General features: G+C 44.7%; 2 protein-coding genes across 2 annotated transcripts in view; both read right to left on the bottom strand.

The window, feature by feature from the left end:
• LOC143770270 (circularly permutated Ras protein 1-like) overlaps nt 1-941 on the bottom strand; it is a 93,816-nt gene extending 92,875 nt beyond the window's left edge. Inside the window, exon 1 of the mRNA XM_077259737.1 lies at nt 847-941. The gene's annotated coding sequence lies outside the window, so the exon portion shown is untranslated. The remainder of the gene's footprint in view (nt 1-846) is intronic.
• An 11,152-nt stretch (nt 942-12,093) lies between these two features.
• GYS1 (glycogen synthase 1) overlaps nt 12,094-19,057 on the bottom strand; it is a 38,914-nt gene continuing 31,950 nt past the window's right edge. The window contains exons 10-16 of the mRNA XM_077259736.1: nt 17,569-17,647; nt 16,730-16,843; nt 16,484-16,610; nt 16,062-16,157; nt 15,499-15,662; nt 14,840-14,920; nt 12,094-13,529 (exon numbers count right to left, since the gene is read on the bottom strand). Coding sequence (XP_077115851.1) covers nt 13,218-13,529; nt 14,840-14,920; nt 15,499-15,662; nt 16,062-16,157; nt 16,484-16,610; nt 16,730-16,843; nt 17,569-17,647 — 973 coding nt within the window. The 3' untranslated portion in view covers nt 12,094-13,217. The remainder of the gene's footprint in view (nt 13,530-14,839; nt 14,921-15,498; nt 15,663-16,061; nt 16,158-16,483; nt 16,611-16,729; nt 16,844-17,568; nt 17,648-19,057) is intronic.

Here is a 19,057-nt window from a genome sequence, read left to right as displayed (position 1 = left end):
CAAATGTCAGATAGAGCTTGTAAATACAAATCGATTTTGCAATTTACGGCTTGGCTTATTAAAATTTTCATCCGTCCTTGAGACAATAACACTTTCCTTTTGCTTACAGCTCAACGCCTAGGAGACCGACCACCGCTGACACAAGCAGAACATGCGCAAAGTTCTTTTCTATTGAACATTTCAGTACTCTTTGGAAGCTGACCAGGATTGCTTGAGATTTTTTTTTTTTCTTTGGGGGTTGTGTGTCTTGAAAACGTTAATTAAAAAAAGAAAAAAAAAAACAAGTATCCACCCAACCCCCTCCAAGAAGCAGCAGAATCTAGAATTGCATCTCATTGCCTTATATACGGTAACTTAGAGCCCTCGGTGTGTCATGGAGGACCACCTCCACAGCAAGTTAAGGTCAACTTCACGCATGGACCATGCTCGGATCACAATTCCTGGCTCAACCGGTGGCCGGGTCTCCTGACCTGAGCCATCGGCCTCATAGGTATATATGTGGTCATGCACTTGGAGACCCCCCCGGTTGGGCTGGGTGTTGCGATCAAACCTCGGTCCATGTGTCATGGACTTGTCAATTTGGACTAAGAGCGAGATCACCCGGCAGAGACAAAGATTTGTCCTCAAGTCCTTCTGTATACTGGAGCAGAAAATGTATATAAGGGTTGAATAATGGCAAGATACTGCAACCATCTCATAATCAGAGTGACCAAGGACTAGGACAATGCGCAGATAATAGATCCAGGACCATACAGACTTACAAAGCTATCAGCCCCGCATTATATTAAGCATTCTACCACTAATGTCATTGGTTACAAGTGCAATTATATAAATTCTCACTCTTACCTGCTGCGGTGTTGTGCTCCTTCTTCTTGAAAGGTTACACAGTGTGGTGAACAGTAAATGAAACTCTTGGAAAAAGGCGTGGTGACACCCGATAACGCTACACATACCTGGAGCTATAAAACAGCTAATGACACCTGGCTGCAGCAATGCTTGTGGACACTAGGGGCACTAGAGACAACTAGCGTTAACCTGGCTGAAAACAAGCTGAAAAAAACCCTCAAAACTAATGATTATATTCACCATTAATAATACTGCGCCTCCAAAACTGGAATCCACTTCTTCCCAATTCCTATAGACCCAAACCGGGTAAGAATCTGCCTCTTCCAGATTCCTATAGACACAAACCGGGCAAGGATCCACTTCTTCCTATAGACCTAAGCTGGGCAACAAAGCCAAGAAATCACAAGAGGACAGCGCCACAATGGATGGTGAAAAAAAAATAGAAGCTTACATCTTTCGGTCGGTATGAGCTTGATAAAGGTCTGTTGACCGAAACGTCGCTATAGAAGGCAGAATAAAGATGTAAGCTTCTATTTATTTTTTTCACCATCCATTGTGGCGCTGTCCTCTTGTGATTTCTTGGCTTTGGTACGTTATCCAGGTTGGACTCCCTGGTCTGGGACGTGCGCCCCTATGTCCATTGAGACCCTTTGTTTACAAGGATAAGGGTGCGGTTTTGATGTTTTGTATTAGGACTTCGGCTTCTTTCACACTTCAGTTGTTTGGCATCAGTCTGCTGCGACATAGTGACGGATCGACGGATCCGTCACAATTGTTGAGAAAACGGTTCTAACGGATCCGTTTTGACGGATCCGTTACTTGGGGGTTCTCTGGGAAAAGTATCTACTTTTTGGAGCATACGCAATTGAAAAAGCGGATTGGGGCGACGGATCCGCCGAAATGACGGTCGCGACGGATCTGTCGCCCATAGGCGGCCATTCTATGGAATGGCGGACACGACGGATCCGTCGCGAACCGCCATTTCGGCGCAGACAAAAAAACGTTATAATGTCTGTCAATGTCTAGACAACGTCCGCCAAATTTCGACGGATCCGTTGCATGGCGGATGGAATGGCCGACCATCCGCCACAATCCGTCGCTAATGCATGTCTATGGGAAAACACCAAGGTTACTTACCGGTAGCCGGTTTTTCCGGAGCCCATGACAGCACACCTGAGAGAGGGATCCGCCCAGTCAGGACAGGAAACCTACTGAAATAAAAGGGCGGTACCTCTCCCTCGCTTCAGTTGGTTTTCAGAGCATGAGAGGCCCCCTTGGTTAGTACATGGCAATCCACCACCACATCATAATTATAACAAAACACACCCAGCTAAAAAGTGCGCACCAAAGGGTGAAAAAAAGAAGGGAGGGAATATACAGGTGCTGTCATGGGCTCCAGAAAAATCGGCTACCGGTAAGTAACTGGTGTTTTCCCGTCTCCCATGACAGCACACCTGAGAGATTTTTGGAGAAAGAACCACCTTAGGGAGGGACCACCGCTTGTAGCACCCTTCTACCAAAGGTAAGGTCAGTCGAGGAGGATAGATCTAGCCGGTAGTGTCTAAAGAAGGTAGACGGAGAGGACCAGGTAGCGGCCTTACAAATTTGATCTATCGATACATCTGCTTTTTCTGCCCAGGAAGTAGCCACAGCTCTGGTGGGGTGAGCCTTGATGCCATCAGGGATCGGGGCGCCACTTGAAGCATAGGATAAGGAAATAGCCTCCCTAATCCACCTGGCAATAGTACCCTTGGATACCTCATATCCCTTTCTACTACCCTGGAAGGCTACAAATAGGGATTGATCCTTCCTCCACTGACTAGTCAAGGATATGTACTGCAAAATAGTTCTCCTTACATCCAGTGTATGAAATTTCGCCTCCCCTGGGTTCTTAGGATTATTACAAAAAGAGGGTAACACAATCTCTTGACTTCTATGGAATTTAAGTATAACTTTTGGAAGGTATGCTGGATCTGGTCTGAGTACTACTCTGTCATCAAAAATTTGCGTGTAAGGAGGGGAGACAGACAGGGCCTGCAAGTCACTCACTCTACGGGCTGATGTTAATGCTACCAGGAGCATCGTTTTAAGAGTGAGTATCTTTATCGATGATTCCTGCAAGGGTTCAAATGGACTTTTGGTTAGGGCATCTAACACCAGATTTAAATCCCACGGGGGAACTCTCTGAATTACCACTGGTCTAGACCTACTACAGGATTTAATAAAGCGGGACACCCACCTATTGGAGGCAAGATTGCAATTATATAAGGCTCCTAATGCCGACACCTGAACCTTAAGCGTATTAGTTGCCAACCCCAGTTGTAAACCCGCTTGTAAAAATTCTAAAATAGTACCCACAGGAGCCTCGTCCCCCAAAGGTTGCCCTGAAAAATCCAGAAACTTTTTCCATGTTTTACCATAAATTCTCGATGTTACTGGTTTTCTACTTTTTAACAAGGTGGAGACTAACCCTGGTGAAAACCCCCGCCTACTCAGTAATGCCCTCTCAAATTCCAGGCTGCAAGATGGAAGCCCTTCACTTGAGAGTGGCATATTGGGCCCTGGGTAAGCAGGTCCGGAATCTCTGGTAGAATCCATGGATCGGTCATAGACATCTGTCTCAGGAGGGAAAACCAAGGTCTTTTCGGCCAAAATGGAGCAATCAAAATTACTCTCGCCTGCTCCATTCTGATCTTTCGCACCACTGCTGGAATCATCGCTATCGGTGGAAACACATAAGCGAGACTGAAATTCCATTGAATTTGAAGAGCATCCACCGCGAAAGGTTTCTCCCTCAGGTCTAACGAACAGAAACTCTCTACTTTCCTGTTTAGAGTGGCAAATAAATCTATTACAGGTAAGCCCCAAGCCTGCACTATCTGTTGAAACACCCAGGGATTTAAAGACCACTCTCCCTGCCTCAGTGTCTTGCGACTTAGGTAGTCTGCTCTCGTATTCTCGACCCCTTTTATGTGGAGAGCAGAGAGGGATAGTTGGTGGCGCTCTGCTAGTTGTAGGAGGACAGATGCTGACTTCATTAGGGAAGGGGATCTCGTCCCCCCTTGGTGGTTGATATATGCCACCACTGCGCGATTGTCCGACATGACTCTGGTATGGTGACCTTGAAGGATGGGAAGGAAGTGTTTCACAGCTCTTTCTACGGCCCATAACTCTTAAATTTGACTCCTGCTGTGATTCTAGATGGGACCAGGATCCCTGAATTGAGAGAGTTCCTAAATGTGCCCCCCATCCTGTACCGCTTGCGTCTGTGGTGATGACCTGCTCTATCGGAATTATCCACTGGACCCCCGACGCCAAATGATCTCTTATGGCCCACCATTTTAGGGAATCTGTTACCTCCAATGAAAGACGTAGCTTCCCCTCTAAATGCCCTTTTAACCGTTTTTGTGCAGACAGGACCTCCCACTGCAACAGTCTTAGATGGAACTCAGCCCATCTTACTGCGGGTATACAGGACATCAGAGAACCCAACAAGGACATTGCCTTCCTCAATGTCATTACAGGGTGTTGATTTGCTGCCTCTACAAGATTTTGAATTTTGACCAGCTTGTTTTCTGGTAGGAGACAAAGCTGACGCCTGGAGTCCAGAACTAGGCCTAAAAAAGACTGAACTAGCTCCGGCGTCAACCTTGATTTGGTGAGATTTATTTTCCATCCCAACAACTCTAGCGCCGCTGTAACCTCTTTTATTTGTGACAGGCAGTGCGCGTTGCTGAATTCCCTATTATCAGGAAGTCGTCTAGATACGGAACTATTACCACGTTCCGAGAGCGGAGGAAGGACATGACCTCTAACATCAGCTTGGTAAAAATTCTTGGCACTATTGACAGGCCAAATGGGAGGGCAGCGTACTGATAGTGCCTGAGACAACCTTGGACATAAACTGCTACTCTTAGAAATTTCTGAAAGTCTCGATGAATTGGGACATGGTAGTAAGCGTCCTTTAAATCGATAGCTGCCATGAAACACTGTGGAAACAAGAGTTTTAACGCTGTATTCACAGACTCCATCTTGAAGGAGCAGTTTTCTACCGATTGGTTGAGATTTTTTAAATTGACAATGGTTCTTAGTAGGGTTGAGCGAAACGGGTCGGCCATTTTCAGAAGTCGCCGACTTTTGGCAAAGTCGGGTTTCATGAAACCCGACCCGACCCCTGTGTGGGGTCGGCCATGAGGTCGACAATCTTCTGAATCTGGTATCGGAATTCCGATACCGAGTTCCGATATGTTTGCGATATTGGGAATCGGTATCGGAATCCATATTTAAGTGTTAAATAAAGAATCAAAATAAAAAATATTGATATACTCACCCTCGGTCGCGCCTTGGTACTAACCGGCAGCCTTCCTTACTAAGAATGAGCGCGTGAATGACCTGCGGTGACGTCGCAGCTTGTGATTGGTCGCGAGCGGTCACATGGGCGGTCACGCGACCAATCACAAGCCGCGACGTCATCTAAGGTCCTTCACGCGCTCATTCTTAGGAAGGAAGGCTGCCGGAAAGAAGCAGGGCGCGTCCGAGGGTGAGTATATACCTAATAGGAATATACTCACCCTCGGACGCGCCCTGCTTCTTTCCGGCAGCCTTCCTTCCTAAGAATGAGTGCGTGAAGGACCTTAGATGACGTCGCGGCTTGTGATTGGTCGCGTGACCGCCCATGTGACCGCTCGCGACCAATCACAAGCCGCGACGTCACCGCAGGTCATTCACGCGCTCATTCTTAGGAAGGAAGGCTGCCGGTTAGTACCAGGGCGCGTCCGAGGGTGAGTATATCAATATTTTTTATTTTGATTCTTTATTTTACACATTAATATGGATCCCAGGACCTGAAGAAGAGTTTCCTCTCCTTCAGACCCTGGGAACCATAGTATCCCATTGCACTGCATTGGGTTTCGTGTTTCGGCCGACCCCAACTTTTTTATAGGATCGGCCGATTTCACTCGATCCGACTTTTGAGAAAGTCGGGTTTTGTGAAACCCGACCTTATAAAAATAAAAGTCGCTCAACCCTAGTTCTTAGTGATCCGTCTGGTTTTCTTATCAAAAAAAGAGGGGAATAAAAACCCTTTTCCCTGCTCTTCCCCCGGGACTTCTACCAGAACATGTTTTGATACCAGCTCCAATACCTCTGTTTCCAAGGCTAGCTGCTCTTCCGGGGTTTTTCTTTGGGGTGTTGAAACAAAAGTCTGTCGCGGTGGATAAACAAAATCTAATTTTAGGCCGTCTTTGACCACCTTCAGAGTCCAGTGACTGGGGGAGACGTTTACCCAGGCTGGGAAAAAAAGATGAAAGCCTTCCCCCCACTGGCCTGGCGTCATTGGGAGGGCTTTTTTGCTGATGTCGAGGGACCTTTAAACATATATCCAGATCCCCTTCTGTCTCTGGAGTCCCAACTCCTTCTATCTCCCGGGGGGCGGCCCCTACTAAATTTGCCCCTCCGAAAATAAGGCTTTCTAAAGTCCACTGGAAAGCGAGGAAAACCCTTTTTCCTATCTCCGGCTTTCTCTAAAATGTCCTCCAATTTTTTTTACCAAAGAGGAAATGGCCATCACATGGTATAGAACAGAGTCTATTCTTTGAGGGTAACTCGTCCGGGCACCCCTTCAACCAGAGAGCACGTCTAGCCGCATTGGATAAACTTGCAGCTCTAGCCGCCAGCCTTACGGAGTCTGCTGAAGAATCTGCTATAAAGGCTGCCGCTCCTTTAGCCATAGTCACATTGGTTAAAATTTCATCCCTTGGAGCTTTAGATTTTAACTGCTCCTCTATTTGCTGTAACCAGACAATAAGGGATCGTAAGACACAGGTTCCTGCAATTGCCGGCTTTAGACCGCCTGCGGTTGCTTCCCAGGTGTGTCTTAGGAATCCATCCGCTTTTTTATCTAAGGGATCCCTTAATACGCCAGAGTCTTCTAAGGGAAGGGATAGTTTTTTAGAAGATTTAGCTACCGCACCATCAATCTTTGGAACCTTATCCCAAGTCTCTGAATCCTTCTCCTCAAAGGGGTAACGTCTTTTAGAAGCCGAGGGCAGATTACCCGATTTCTCTGGCTTCCTCCATTCTTTCTCTATAAGGGCCTTTACTTTGGAGTTCACTGGAAAGGTACGCTTTCTTTTTTCCTCTAAACCCCCAAACATAATGTCCTCCAGGGATTTGGCCGCTTTCTCATCCTTTAGGCCCATTGAAGCTCTAACGGCTTTTACCAGCTTGTCCATGTTCTTGGTAAGAAAGCACGGACGGCCCCCAACATCGCTATCTGAAGAGGAGCCAGAGGACCTAGAGGAGGAGGAGCAGGGAGATAATGTTTCTTCCTGACATTCCTCATCAGAATGAGAAAACTCGGAAACAGAAACTGGTTCTAGGTCTCTACTACCCTTTTTCTTAAGGGCTGCTTTAACAGAGCCTTCTACTTCAGCTCTGATTATTGTTCTAAGACTAGAGGCAAAGTCAGGGGTCTCTTCCTGGATAGTCTTTTGGATGCAATCTACACAAAGACTCTTCTGCCACTGGACTGCCAACGGAACTCTACAGAGGGCACATTTCTTATTCTTTGTCTTGGAGCTAGCCTTCCTCGGCGCCTGCCAAGTAAACAGAAAATGTAGCCCATTACCACCAGGGTGACATTCACGTAGATCACTCACCACCCGCTGACCATAAAGGGTACCGGATTCCGAGGCGGACTAGGAGCGCGGGGAATGTTTCTCCTGGAGGTTGAAGAATCCTGAGACGAACGGCCAGGACGATTGCCACTCCTTCCACTCGAGCGGCTATCCATTCTAGTACGTTGGTGAGCAGGTGTATCACCTGATAAGGGCTCTTGCTGCTGCTGTAATGGCTGCTGCTGATGCTCCATACGATCCTCCATCTCTGGAAAGCTGTACGGAAATGAGCGACGTTCAGCGCTGCTTTACCCTTAATAAAGGGTCATCCTCAGTGCTCCCCACCTCTTCCGGTAACCATGAGCTCCTCTCCCCCTTCTGTATACCGCCGGGAAGTCTGTAACATCTCCGGCGTTCGTTCCATGGGCGCCGCCATCTTGGATCCGGCGCGCCGGTCTGACGTCACGCAGGCACGCCCATTCCCAGCGTACCTCGCGCGCAACGTCAGCGGCGCGCCCGGAAGTCGCCCAGCGAGGGGGAGAGAGCGGCGTGGCAGACACAGAACGGCCCCAAGAGTCCGGACTGTGCTGGACTGACGCCCGCACGTGCGCAAGAGCCCCACAGGATCTGCGAACGGCGCTACCGTCTCCTGAAGGCCGACATACAGGCGCCCTTGCCTGTGCTTCCAGTGCCGGGACAGGAGCGGGTAAGTGGATCTTCTATCAAAACCGCCGTGACTTCAGCACAAGGGTTCCCATCAGGACAGGAAACCCAACTGAAGCGAGAGAGAGGTACCGCCCTTTTATTTCAGTAGGTTTCCTGTCCTGACTGGGCGGATCCCTCTCTCAGGTGTGCTGTCATGGGAGATGGGAAAATAGCGGATCCGCCCCCCAAAAATGGCGGATCCGCTATTTGAGGAAAATGGCGGTTTCAGACTGACTCCAAAAGACTGAAGTGTGAAAGAGGCCTAAGCTGGGCAACAGTCCACTTCTTCCCGATGCCTGTAGACCCAAACCAGGCAAGACTCCATCTCTTACCATTTCCTATAGACACAAACTGGGCAAGGATCCACCTCTTCCCAATTCCTATAGACCAAAACCAGGTAAGAATCCACCTCTTCCCGTTTCTGATAGACCCAAACCGAGCAAGGATCCACTTCTTTCCAATTCCTCCTATAGACCCAAATGGGGCAAGGATCCACCTCTTTCCGATTCCCATAGACCCAAAACAGGCAAGGATCCACCTCTTTCCGATTCCTATAGACCCAAAACAGACAAGGATCCATTTCTTCCCAATTAATATAGACCAGGGGCACACAACTCCAGTTCTCAAGGGCCACCAACAGGTCATGTCATCAGTACTTGCTTAGTATTGTACAGGTGATAATTCCAACACCTTCTGCAATGCTAAGGAAATCCTGAGCTGTTGGTGGCCCTTGAGGACTGGGAGTTATGCACCCGTGCTATAGACCCATATCCCTGTTCTCTACAGGCATCAACATTCTAGCAAAAGCATTGGCCATTAGACTCAACAAGGTTATATCCAGGGTGGTGCATACTTAAAAGTCAGGTTTAATGCCTACTACATCCACAGCGACAAACATCCACCGACTAAATCTAAATCTCCAATTCGCAGTGGATAATGCGGGAGATTGGGTCATATGCTCACTGGACGTCGCTAAGGGTACCGTCTCACAGTGGCACTTTGGTCGCTACGACGGCACGATCCGCGACGTTCCAGCGATATATATACGATCTCACTGTGTCTGACACGCAGCAGCGATCAGGGACCCCGCTGAGAATCGTACGTCATAGCAGATCGTTTGAAACTTTCTTTTGTCGCTGGATCTCCCGCTGTCATCGCTGGATCGGCGTGTGTGACGCTGATCCAGCGATGTGTTCGCTTGTAACCAGGGTAAACATCGGGTTACTAAGCGCAGGGCCGCGCTTAGTAACCCGATGTTTACCCTGGTTACCATTGTAAATGTAAAAAAAAAAAAAAACAAACTCCATACTCACATTCCGGTGCCTGTCACGTCCCTCGCCGTCTGCTTCCCGCACTGACTGTGAGCGCCGGCCGTAAAGTAAAAGCAGAGCACAGCGGTGACGTCACCGCTGTGCTGTGCTTTACGGCCGGCACTGACACAGTCAGTGCGGGAAGCCGCCGGCGGCGGACGTGACAGACATCAGAAGGTGAGTACCGTATGTAGTGTTTTTTTTTTTACATTTACAATGGTAACCAGGGTAAACATCGGGTTACTAAGCGCGGCCCTGCGCTTAGTAACCCGATGTTTACCCTGGTTACCCGGGGACTTCGGCATCGTTGGTCGCTGGAGAGCTGTCTGTGTGACTTACCAACGATCACGGCCAGGTCGTATCGCTGGTCGTGATCGTTGGTAAATCGTTTAGTGTAACGGTACCCTTAGGCATTCAAGTCCATGGAGTCGAAATTCCTCTTGGGCAGTGCTTGAAAAACTTGGCATAGACTGTCTTCATTTCATGGATAAGATTGTTATATGGGAGACCCGTGGCTAGGATGAGAAAATGAATGGCTTTACTGCTGCCTTCGAGCTCGGCAGGGGCACTAGGCAGGGATAATCCTAGTCTCCCCTGCTCTTCTCAATAGCCATTGAACCTCTTGCTGCAAATATCATGAGTCTTCCAGGCATAGTGGGTTTTTGGAGAGGAAAAATGGAAGAGAAAGTGGAGCTTTATGCTGACGATATACTGTGTTTTTGGCAGAACCTTTTACCACTTTACCAGTGGCAATGGAGACTATGCAGAGATTCAGGACATATTCGGGCCTAGCGATTAATTGAAGCAAGTCCGTTCTACTCCCATTGGATAATAGGGACAATGCACGTTTATATGCTCACTCCAAGTTAGGCTACTTTCACACTAGCGTCGGACACTGCACGTCGCAATGCGTAGTTGTGGAGAAAAAACGCATCCTGCAAAGTTGCCCGCAGGATGCGTTTTTTTTCCATAGAGTTTTATTAGCGACGCATTGCCACACGTCGCAACTGTCATGCGACGGTTGCGTCGTGTTTTGGCGGACCGCCGCCACAAAAAAAGTTACATGTAACGTATTTTTGTGCGTCGAGACCGCCATTTTCGACCACGCATGCGTGGCCGAAACTCCGCCCCCTCCTCCCCGGACCTTGCAACGGGGCAACGGAAGCGTCGTAAGGCCCCGTACGGACGCTAGTGTGAAAGCAGCCTTACAAGTGGTCTCAGAGTTTAAATACGGCAAAAAAGGGCTATGATAAAGGGCTATGATAAAGGGCTATGATAAAGGGCTATGATAAAGGGCTATGATAAAGGGCTATGATAAAGGGCTATGATAAAGGGCTATGATAAAGGGCTATGATAAAGGGCTATGATAAAGGGCTATGATAAAGGGCTATGATAAAGGGCTATGATAAAGGGCTATGATAAAGGGCTATGATAGATTAAATAATCTGACTCCAAGTTTCATGAAATGTAAGCATTAAAAAGGGAGTATGGTCCATACTACCATTGTCAGTGGTGGGACACAAATTTAATCAAAATTTGAATGCCCCAGTTACTATACGTTTTACATAATTCCTTTATCTGGATACTTCAGAGATACTTTTTTAATAATTGTTCAGGTAATTGATAATCCCCAAGAATTAGACTGGAAGCATTGCAATGAGTTAAAATGGATGGGGGCCTGGCAGTTCCAAACCCATGAGTCTGCTTTATAGTGACTCAACTACAGCACATACCGGGTTGGGATGATTCTGGTGGTGGGGGTCTTTTACTTCAACACTATTTTAAAGTCTTTTAGGCTATATGAGACATTAGAAGCACACAGGTTTATGGTCCCTTAGTGCACACCCTTTATGTGCCAGGTGCAAGGTAAATCCAAACTTATTGCACATGCTCTGGTCTTGTTCTAATCTGGAACCCTTTTGGAAGGGTGTATTCAGTACATTTAGATACTACACATTTGATATGCATATATTGGGGTACATTGAAGACAACTATTGATGAATATGGTAAAAAAAACAATGCTGTTTCTTGTATATTGTATATTGATTGGAAATTAATTGCTCAATACTGGAACACAGATCAGATCAGATCCCTACAATTCAGAAGTTCATAATCAAAATTATTAAACTTGGAAGGAGGTACCATCAGCTTCAAATAATGTTTTGTAATTGTATTTTAGCAACCAATTTCCCATTCCGATTAATTTTTTGGCCAGAAATCTTGCTTATTATGCCTTTATCTGCACAAACCTGTGTGTGCTCTGTATCAGCCACAAATTTCTTCACAGTATGATGTTCATGATTAAGTTGTTATACCTTGTCCGAGGAATTGCACTATTTGACACTTTTAGGCAGCAGAGATCCTTAGTCTTTCCCATACTGCTTGAAACCTGTACATGCTTAATAATGTGGTTCTTCTTAGGTAGTTTTCCTTAAATTGGGTCTTGCCTTTCAAACTAATTATGAACGGTGTTCGAGATTGATTTCAGCGATCCAAAGAGCCCCGAGACAAGTAATTTTGTACTCGTTTTTTGGGAGCGACAGACACAATCCTGATTATATAGTATGTTACAGGGGACAAAAAAAATAAAAAAATAAAAAAAGACACCAAACCACAAGGTTTCATCAGATTTAAAATTTTAATTTTAAATACTACGTATCTGTATATGAGAATTCGGTCTCCGCAGTCCCATCACATGATCAGTCACAGACATAAAAGACGAGTCAGAGCACTATCTGTCATGATCACAAAAAGAAAGAAAAAAAAATATATAAGGCGGCTGAGAGGAGCAAAGTAATAAAAAAAAAAAATAAAAATAAAAAAAAAAACACCAACAACACCAACGGGAACTCAAAAAAAAAGTTTCTCTAAATGTCAAAAATTCATGTGGATTCAGATTGTGGGAGCAGGAACCACAGCATCTGCTGAAGGCGGCCATGATTACTTCCTCCCGACTGGGGCAGTCATGCACATGGGTCAGCGAAGGTGTCAATATAACCTTCCTGCCTACCTGAGAGATCCATGGAGGGTCCTATATTGGGGATTAGGACCCCCAGCATCTGGATATGACAATACCTACTACAAACACGGCATATAGTTACCTGGATTAGTCGATCATAATTAATGCAAGGTGCCCAGATGTGCTATAACTTACACTAACCGATTGACCTTCATTTTCTTACCCGAAACGCATCAGCTATGTCCATTTATAACGCTGGTTGCACAATACACGGAACTCACATTCTAGTAGCTTACATTCTACCACTGGAGACACAACCAGACACCCTGAGACCATATCCAACACTAGCAGCTTTATGGTTTACGTTGCTGGAAGACGTCCTGCGGGAACATAACGGCATCGGGAACAGCGGACACTAACTACATTGCCCAATGTTGGGAACCGGACGTTGGGCAAGGCCGCAATCAGTAACTTTAGGGTACATAGGAAAATATTTCTGGAGACTGCGGGTGCCTTTGACCGATGGGTTTGGAAGTGACGCCAAAAAAAGGCGACCATTTTGGCGGAGCTCGAGGTATCTTCATGGTGGCTACTGATGCAACAAGGAAACCCAAGACCAAAGGAAAAAAATCAGATGCCTAAAACCTAATGAAGTTATTCTCAGAGAGCAGCGAATGACTTGTGAAAAGCTGCAATCGTATCGACACGGCGGAGCCAAGACAAGTCTACAGATCACGGGAAAATGTTCTCAACTTGGAAACGACCCAGAACTTCGGTCACTTAATTCCTCTCCTCGATGAACGAGTTGGTGGGGCTGCTTAGGTCACTCGGGCTACTTGGGTTGGTGGGGGTGCTGGCGTTACTGGAGTTTCCAGCGTCGACTGAGCCCTTTTTGGAGCGCTTGCGCCACTCCGGAACCTGCGTCGTGTTAGTCATGGTCGGCTGCTTGATGTTCTGACGATCCTTCTCGGCTTCTTCCTCTTCATCGTATCTCTCGTCGTCTTCCGTTTCGCTGTGGTGTGGACTGGAGTGACGGGAGAGGGAAGGAGAAGGAGGCACGGAGGCGGGCCGTGGGTAGCGGAAACCTGCAGCCTGCAAACAAGAAGATAGATTATGGCAGAATGGAAAAACGGAAAGCGCAATGCAGATATGGTCAAACCCTTGGAAGGAGACCGTTCACCAGGTTTCTGCTGCTCCTTATGAAGCGGGGGTCAGAGACCCCGATTTCAGTGATGTATCACTTACTGGGCTGCTGAATGTAGTTTTGATAAAAATCCCTGTTTTCTCTGCTGCAGATCTACCAGTTGTCTGAACGCTGAGCTGTGTATTTCTCCGCCCACAGCAGTGATTGGCAACTTTGTGTACACTGTGCATAGGCAGAAAACTACCAGTGGTGGGGGCGTGTGGTTGAACTACATGACAGCAGGTTGACGAAGTGATAATCTTCAGCTGATAAAACCATGATTTTATCAAAACTATAGCAAGCAGCCCATTAAGTGACACAGCTCGAATCAGCGTATTTGCACCTACATTATGCTGCGCTCAGCTTAGCTTGCAAAAAAATGCTGACAAATTCCCTTTAAAACAAAGTTTGGAACCTGAAATATGTGATGCAGCCCATTTGGCCACTAGGTGTCAGTCAGGAGTAATATTCAATTTTACTACAGCGTGGAAAGCAAGGTGACATCCTTGGAACACAGTTTACAGAGTCACCAGTCTGGCCATTAAAGATGACCACTTATTAGGGATACTTGTTAGCAAAAAATAAATATTTATTTATTATAAATTTATTATAATTTATTTGTTATAATTTATTTCTGTATTTTATGAGGAATATATTTTTATTTTATAATTTACGTATTGAATAATTAATATATATTTGATCATTTACTACTGTAATATAAAATACAGAAATGATAAAACATTACAGAAGTGATAAAATGTATTTTATAATGAATATGTATTTTATCATTTATTTCTGTAATATATATTTTATCATTTCTGAATTTTATATTACAGAAATAAATGATAAAATATATTCATTATAAAATACAGAATTTATAAAAAAATATATATATATTATATACATACACACTTTATAAATTATTTCTTTATTTTATAATGAATATTCTATAATTTATGTATTTTAGAATGATTTATTTATAATTTATTTCTGTAATCTATTGCAAAAAAATTATAACATTCAGAATTATAAAACAAATTATAATTTATAAAATTACATATCAATACATATATTCAAGAAAAAAAAAAAGATAGAATATGTGATAAAATAAAGAAATTATTAAATATATACACACACTATAATATATACACGTATATCTATATATAAAAAAAAAAATATCCATAAACACACCTCTGGACTCGCTAAGTTTTATACTTACTGCTGTCGGCTCATGAGGCTCATATGTAAAGTTGTCCGGGAACGCCTTAGCCAGGGCCATGTGCCGAGCGTACATGTAATACTGACATTTATAAAGAAAAAAAAAAAAAAAGTATCAGTATACTTAAATTATAGAGAAAAGAGGTGAATCTTCAGAAATAACTAGAAATATAGAACTAAAATGAACCCATGCTTTTCGTACAATTCCTTACAAAGAGGATATTCAGAACTTTTTTCTATTTAAAGGGGAGCTTCCAGCTTTCATCCCAACCCATTTAAAACAGGATCAGATCCTTTCCTGACGAGCAGAATAGAAAGCGATTTCTATTGGTTGCTTGCAGAGTGAAGAGGATCCCTAAACAGACAGTGGGGAGATGGACTGAGCATGTGCAACCAGGGCACTCAGCTGTTAGGTGGACGTGCACAGTGCTACACACTTTAAACACCAGGTGGCGCCATACTAGATAAGAAAATATAAATACAGTAGCCATCAGATTTATTTAATTTATTTTTTTTTTTTAACAGCTCGTAAATGGAGACTAACTTTCATTTTTCATGACTTGCACACTAATTATATTATATTGCACCCCAATTTTTATCAGACTGAACGTTGAAAAACTAATTATCCCCAAAAATTTCTATTGTACTGATTGCCCTTACCCTGGCCAGATATTTCCAGTCCAGCAGGTCGGAGAGGCGCTCCGTGCGGTTCCTCTGAATGATGCGCTGGCGCCTGGTTTGCTGACAGAAGTTGTAGAGGAAGGACGTGAGCTGAGTGCAGGAGTCGTCCACTGAACGGAAGCGCCGGTCTAAGATGTAAATTCCTGCAGGAGCAAAAGGGACCTCATGATGCACGGTCTGAACATTTTTTTTTTTTTTTTAAATTTGGGACTAAACTATTTTTGCATTTGGGCTTCATTGAAAACGTTGCACTATTTGGCTTTAAGCACTCTTGGTTTGTTTCACGGCACACATTCATCTTTGACGCGGTCATAAATCCGCTGAGAGGAGCTCAGAAAAAGACAAAATAGAATGAGCTCACTGACAGATTCTTAGCTAACTCATTCTGGAGGCAAATATAGGAGGCTAAGTTTTAAAGGAACCCAAAGGAATTGCAAAAATCATTCTTTAAAGTAAAAAGAAAAAAAAAAATGTCGTTAAGAGTAAATGACCTCTTTAAATACCCGCTAAGGACGGATACATTATCATGTACAGCTGCTTACCGTAGGCAGTGGGGTCAGCAATATGCTCCTCCATGAAGCATCCAAATCCTGACAAGTTAGTGGAAATGCTGGGGATCCCCATGACGGTACATTCAGCTGAAAAGTGACAAGTACTCACATAAAATAATGATCACATAGAGCTGCAACTCTCACTACATCCAGCTGATGGCGCCACTAGGTGGCATGTCCACAGGATAGGGAGTCACTAGAAATATCCTACCTCCATGGGATCCATCTGGTATTTAATTAATTTAAAAAAAATGTAACAACCCCTTTAAGTTCCCTACACATCACCGACACAGTGTATATGGTGCCAACATTGCGTTTCTAACAAATAATCTCAGTTGTAACCCAGGATAATAGCAATGTAAGTACACCAATGTCCCCTAGCCCAGATGAAGATATGGAACATCGTAGCTTACCGGGTGTGTAGCCCCAAGGCTCATAGTAGGAAGGGAAGACGCCCAAGTGGCATCCCCGCACAAACTCCTCGTAATCTACCGGCAAAAGAGGACTCGTAGAGGAAAGAAACTCTGGATGGAAAATGACCTGTGAGAAAGAAGGAAGGAAACAAGATGAAGACAGAGTAAAGCTACTGGGGTGGCGCTGATTATGCCCCATCTCGTATATTAATGGCATATCTATTGGCTATACCAGGCCGTCCTCACCTTCACCCGGTCCGCACTGCTGTTGAAGAGTCCGATCCTTCGGATGGAGTTTAAGATGGCGTCTGTGGAGTCATCCAGCATATTATGGGTGCAGATCGGAGGGAAAGACTGTCTCTGTAGAGGGTAAAAAAAAAAAAAAAAAAAAAAAACTAACAAAAGTAGGTAATTCAGTCATTGCAGCATCACATCAAGGGTAACCGAAAACTTTACGGAAAGCTCGGCCATTAAGGACAACCACTGATCACCTGATCCAGCTTACAGGGAACCTGCCAAGTCAGATAAAGCCAGTAACCAGTAGATGTAGGGTTAATCTACTGATAAATAGTTATAAAAACATGTCCTGCTGCAGTACAGAAGGAGAAAATTAACTGCATTTTTCGTGGGAGCCGCCGGCTTTCAGTCATGCTGGCAAGTCCGGAGCAATTAAAGTCACCACTTGCAGCACTGACTATGGTGGCTGTAACCACACCCCAGCACTGACTGACAGCCGGGTGATGCACTGCAGAGTGGCTGTCAGTCGGTGTCAGGGCGTGGTTACAGCCGCCAGTGTCAGTGCCGCAAGTGGTGACTGTAATTGCGCAGGACTCGCCAGCATGACTGAAAGCCGGCGGCTCCAGTGAGGAATAAAGTTCATTTTTTCTAGCTGCCTTCTTCCAAGAGCAGTGCCCTGTCTACAGCTTGTGTGTTGTCTAAAATTTCAAAAGCACCATAGCTGCAATATTCAACTCAACCAGCAGACAGAAGAGAGTGAATGGGGGGCACGCAATTTATTATTTTTTTTTGGAAGACCGAGACCATGTTTTTTCTAATCCTAGACAAGACCTTTGACAAAATCATACCTGTGTAGCAAAAATAGCCCTCTTCATCATAGTAAAGTCTTCTTTATCAAGCATCTTATTCATGTCTGGTAGATTCCCTCTGCAAAAGGAAAAAGAAAGCCAAATCAAATTTATTAAGAGATGACCCGTTTCCTCAATATTTTTTTTTCTTTTGCCTAAAACAGTAATAGGTAATATTTTAAAAATTACAGAAAGAAAAATGGGCCGATGCAGAAATTTTGGCACCCTTGGAGATGTGTGTGCTCAGATAACTTTGGCCAAGGTTTCAGCCCTTAATAAGCCGGTTAGGGTTATGGCTTGTTCACCATCATTAGGAAAGGCCTGGTGATGCAAATTTTCCAGCTTTATGAAAACCCAGCCTCCTCTAACCTTGCACCAAAAAACCAGCAGCCAGCACCAAAAAACAGCAGCCATGGGTTCTTCTAAGCAGCTGCCTAGCACTCTGAAAATGGAAATGGTGGAGACCCACAAAGCAGGAGAAGGCTATAAGAAGATAGCAAAGCGTTTTCAAGTTGCCCTTTCCTCAGTTGAAAATGTATTTAATAAATAACAGTATAATTCAGAAAGATCAAGGGGATCTCAGTCCAAACATGAAAGAGTCCTTAATAAATAACAGACAACAGGAAGTGTGGAGGTCAAGATAAGGTCTGGAAGACCAAGCTAAATTTAATCAAGAGCTGCTTGTAGGATTGCTAAAGAGGCAAATCAGAACCCCTGCTTGATTGCAAAAGACCTTCAGAAAGATTTAGCAGACTCTGAAGTTGTGGTCCATTGTTCTACTGTTCAGAGACACTTGCACAAATATTGTCTCCACGGGAGAGTCATCAGAAGAAAACCACTCCTGCATTCTCACCATAAAATTCAGAGGTACGCAAAAGAACATCTAAACAAGCCTGATTCATTTCTGAAACAAGTCCTGTGGGCCGATGAGGTTAAAATATAACTCTTTGGCTACAATGATCAAATGTATGTGTAAAGAAAAAAAGTGCACAGAATTTCAGGAAAAGAACATCTCGACAACCATTAAGCATGGGGGTGGATCAATCATGCTTTGGGGTTGTGTTGCAGCCAATGGCATGGGGAACATTTCACTGGTAGAGGGAAGAATGGATTAAATGATATCTCAACAAATTCTTGATGCAAACATAACACCATCTGTATAAAAGCTGAAGGTGAAAAAAGGAAGAGGATGGCTTCTACAAATGGATAATGATCCTAAACACACGTCAAAATCTACAACAGACAACCTCAAAATGTGAGAGCTGAATGTTTTACAGTGGCCCTCACAGTCCCCTGATCTGAACGTCATTGAAAATCTATGGCCAGACCTCAAAGTGCATGCAGGACAACCCAGGAATCTCACAGAACTGGAAGAATTCTCCAAGAAAAAATGATGAAAATCCCTCAAACAAGAACTGAAAGACTCTTGTCTGGCTACAAAAAGCGCTTACAAGCAGTGATACTTGCAAAAGGGGGCGCTACAAGGTAC

The sequence above is a fragment of the Ranitomeya variabilis genome, chromosome 4 (assembly GCF_051348905.1).
Source record: "Ranitomeya variabilis isolate aRanVar5 chromosome 4, aRanVar5.hap1, whole genome shotgun sequence".
Taxonomy (NCBI): domain Eukaryota; kingdom Metazoa; phylum Chordata; class Amphibia; order Anura; family Dendrobatidae; genus Ranitomeya; species Ranitomeya variabilis.
The sequence above is the reverse complement of the archived record's forward strand: the minus strand, read 5'-3'. Positions and strand labels throughout refer to the sequence as shown.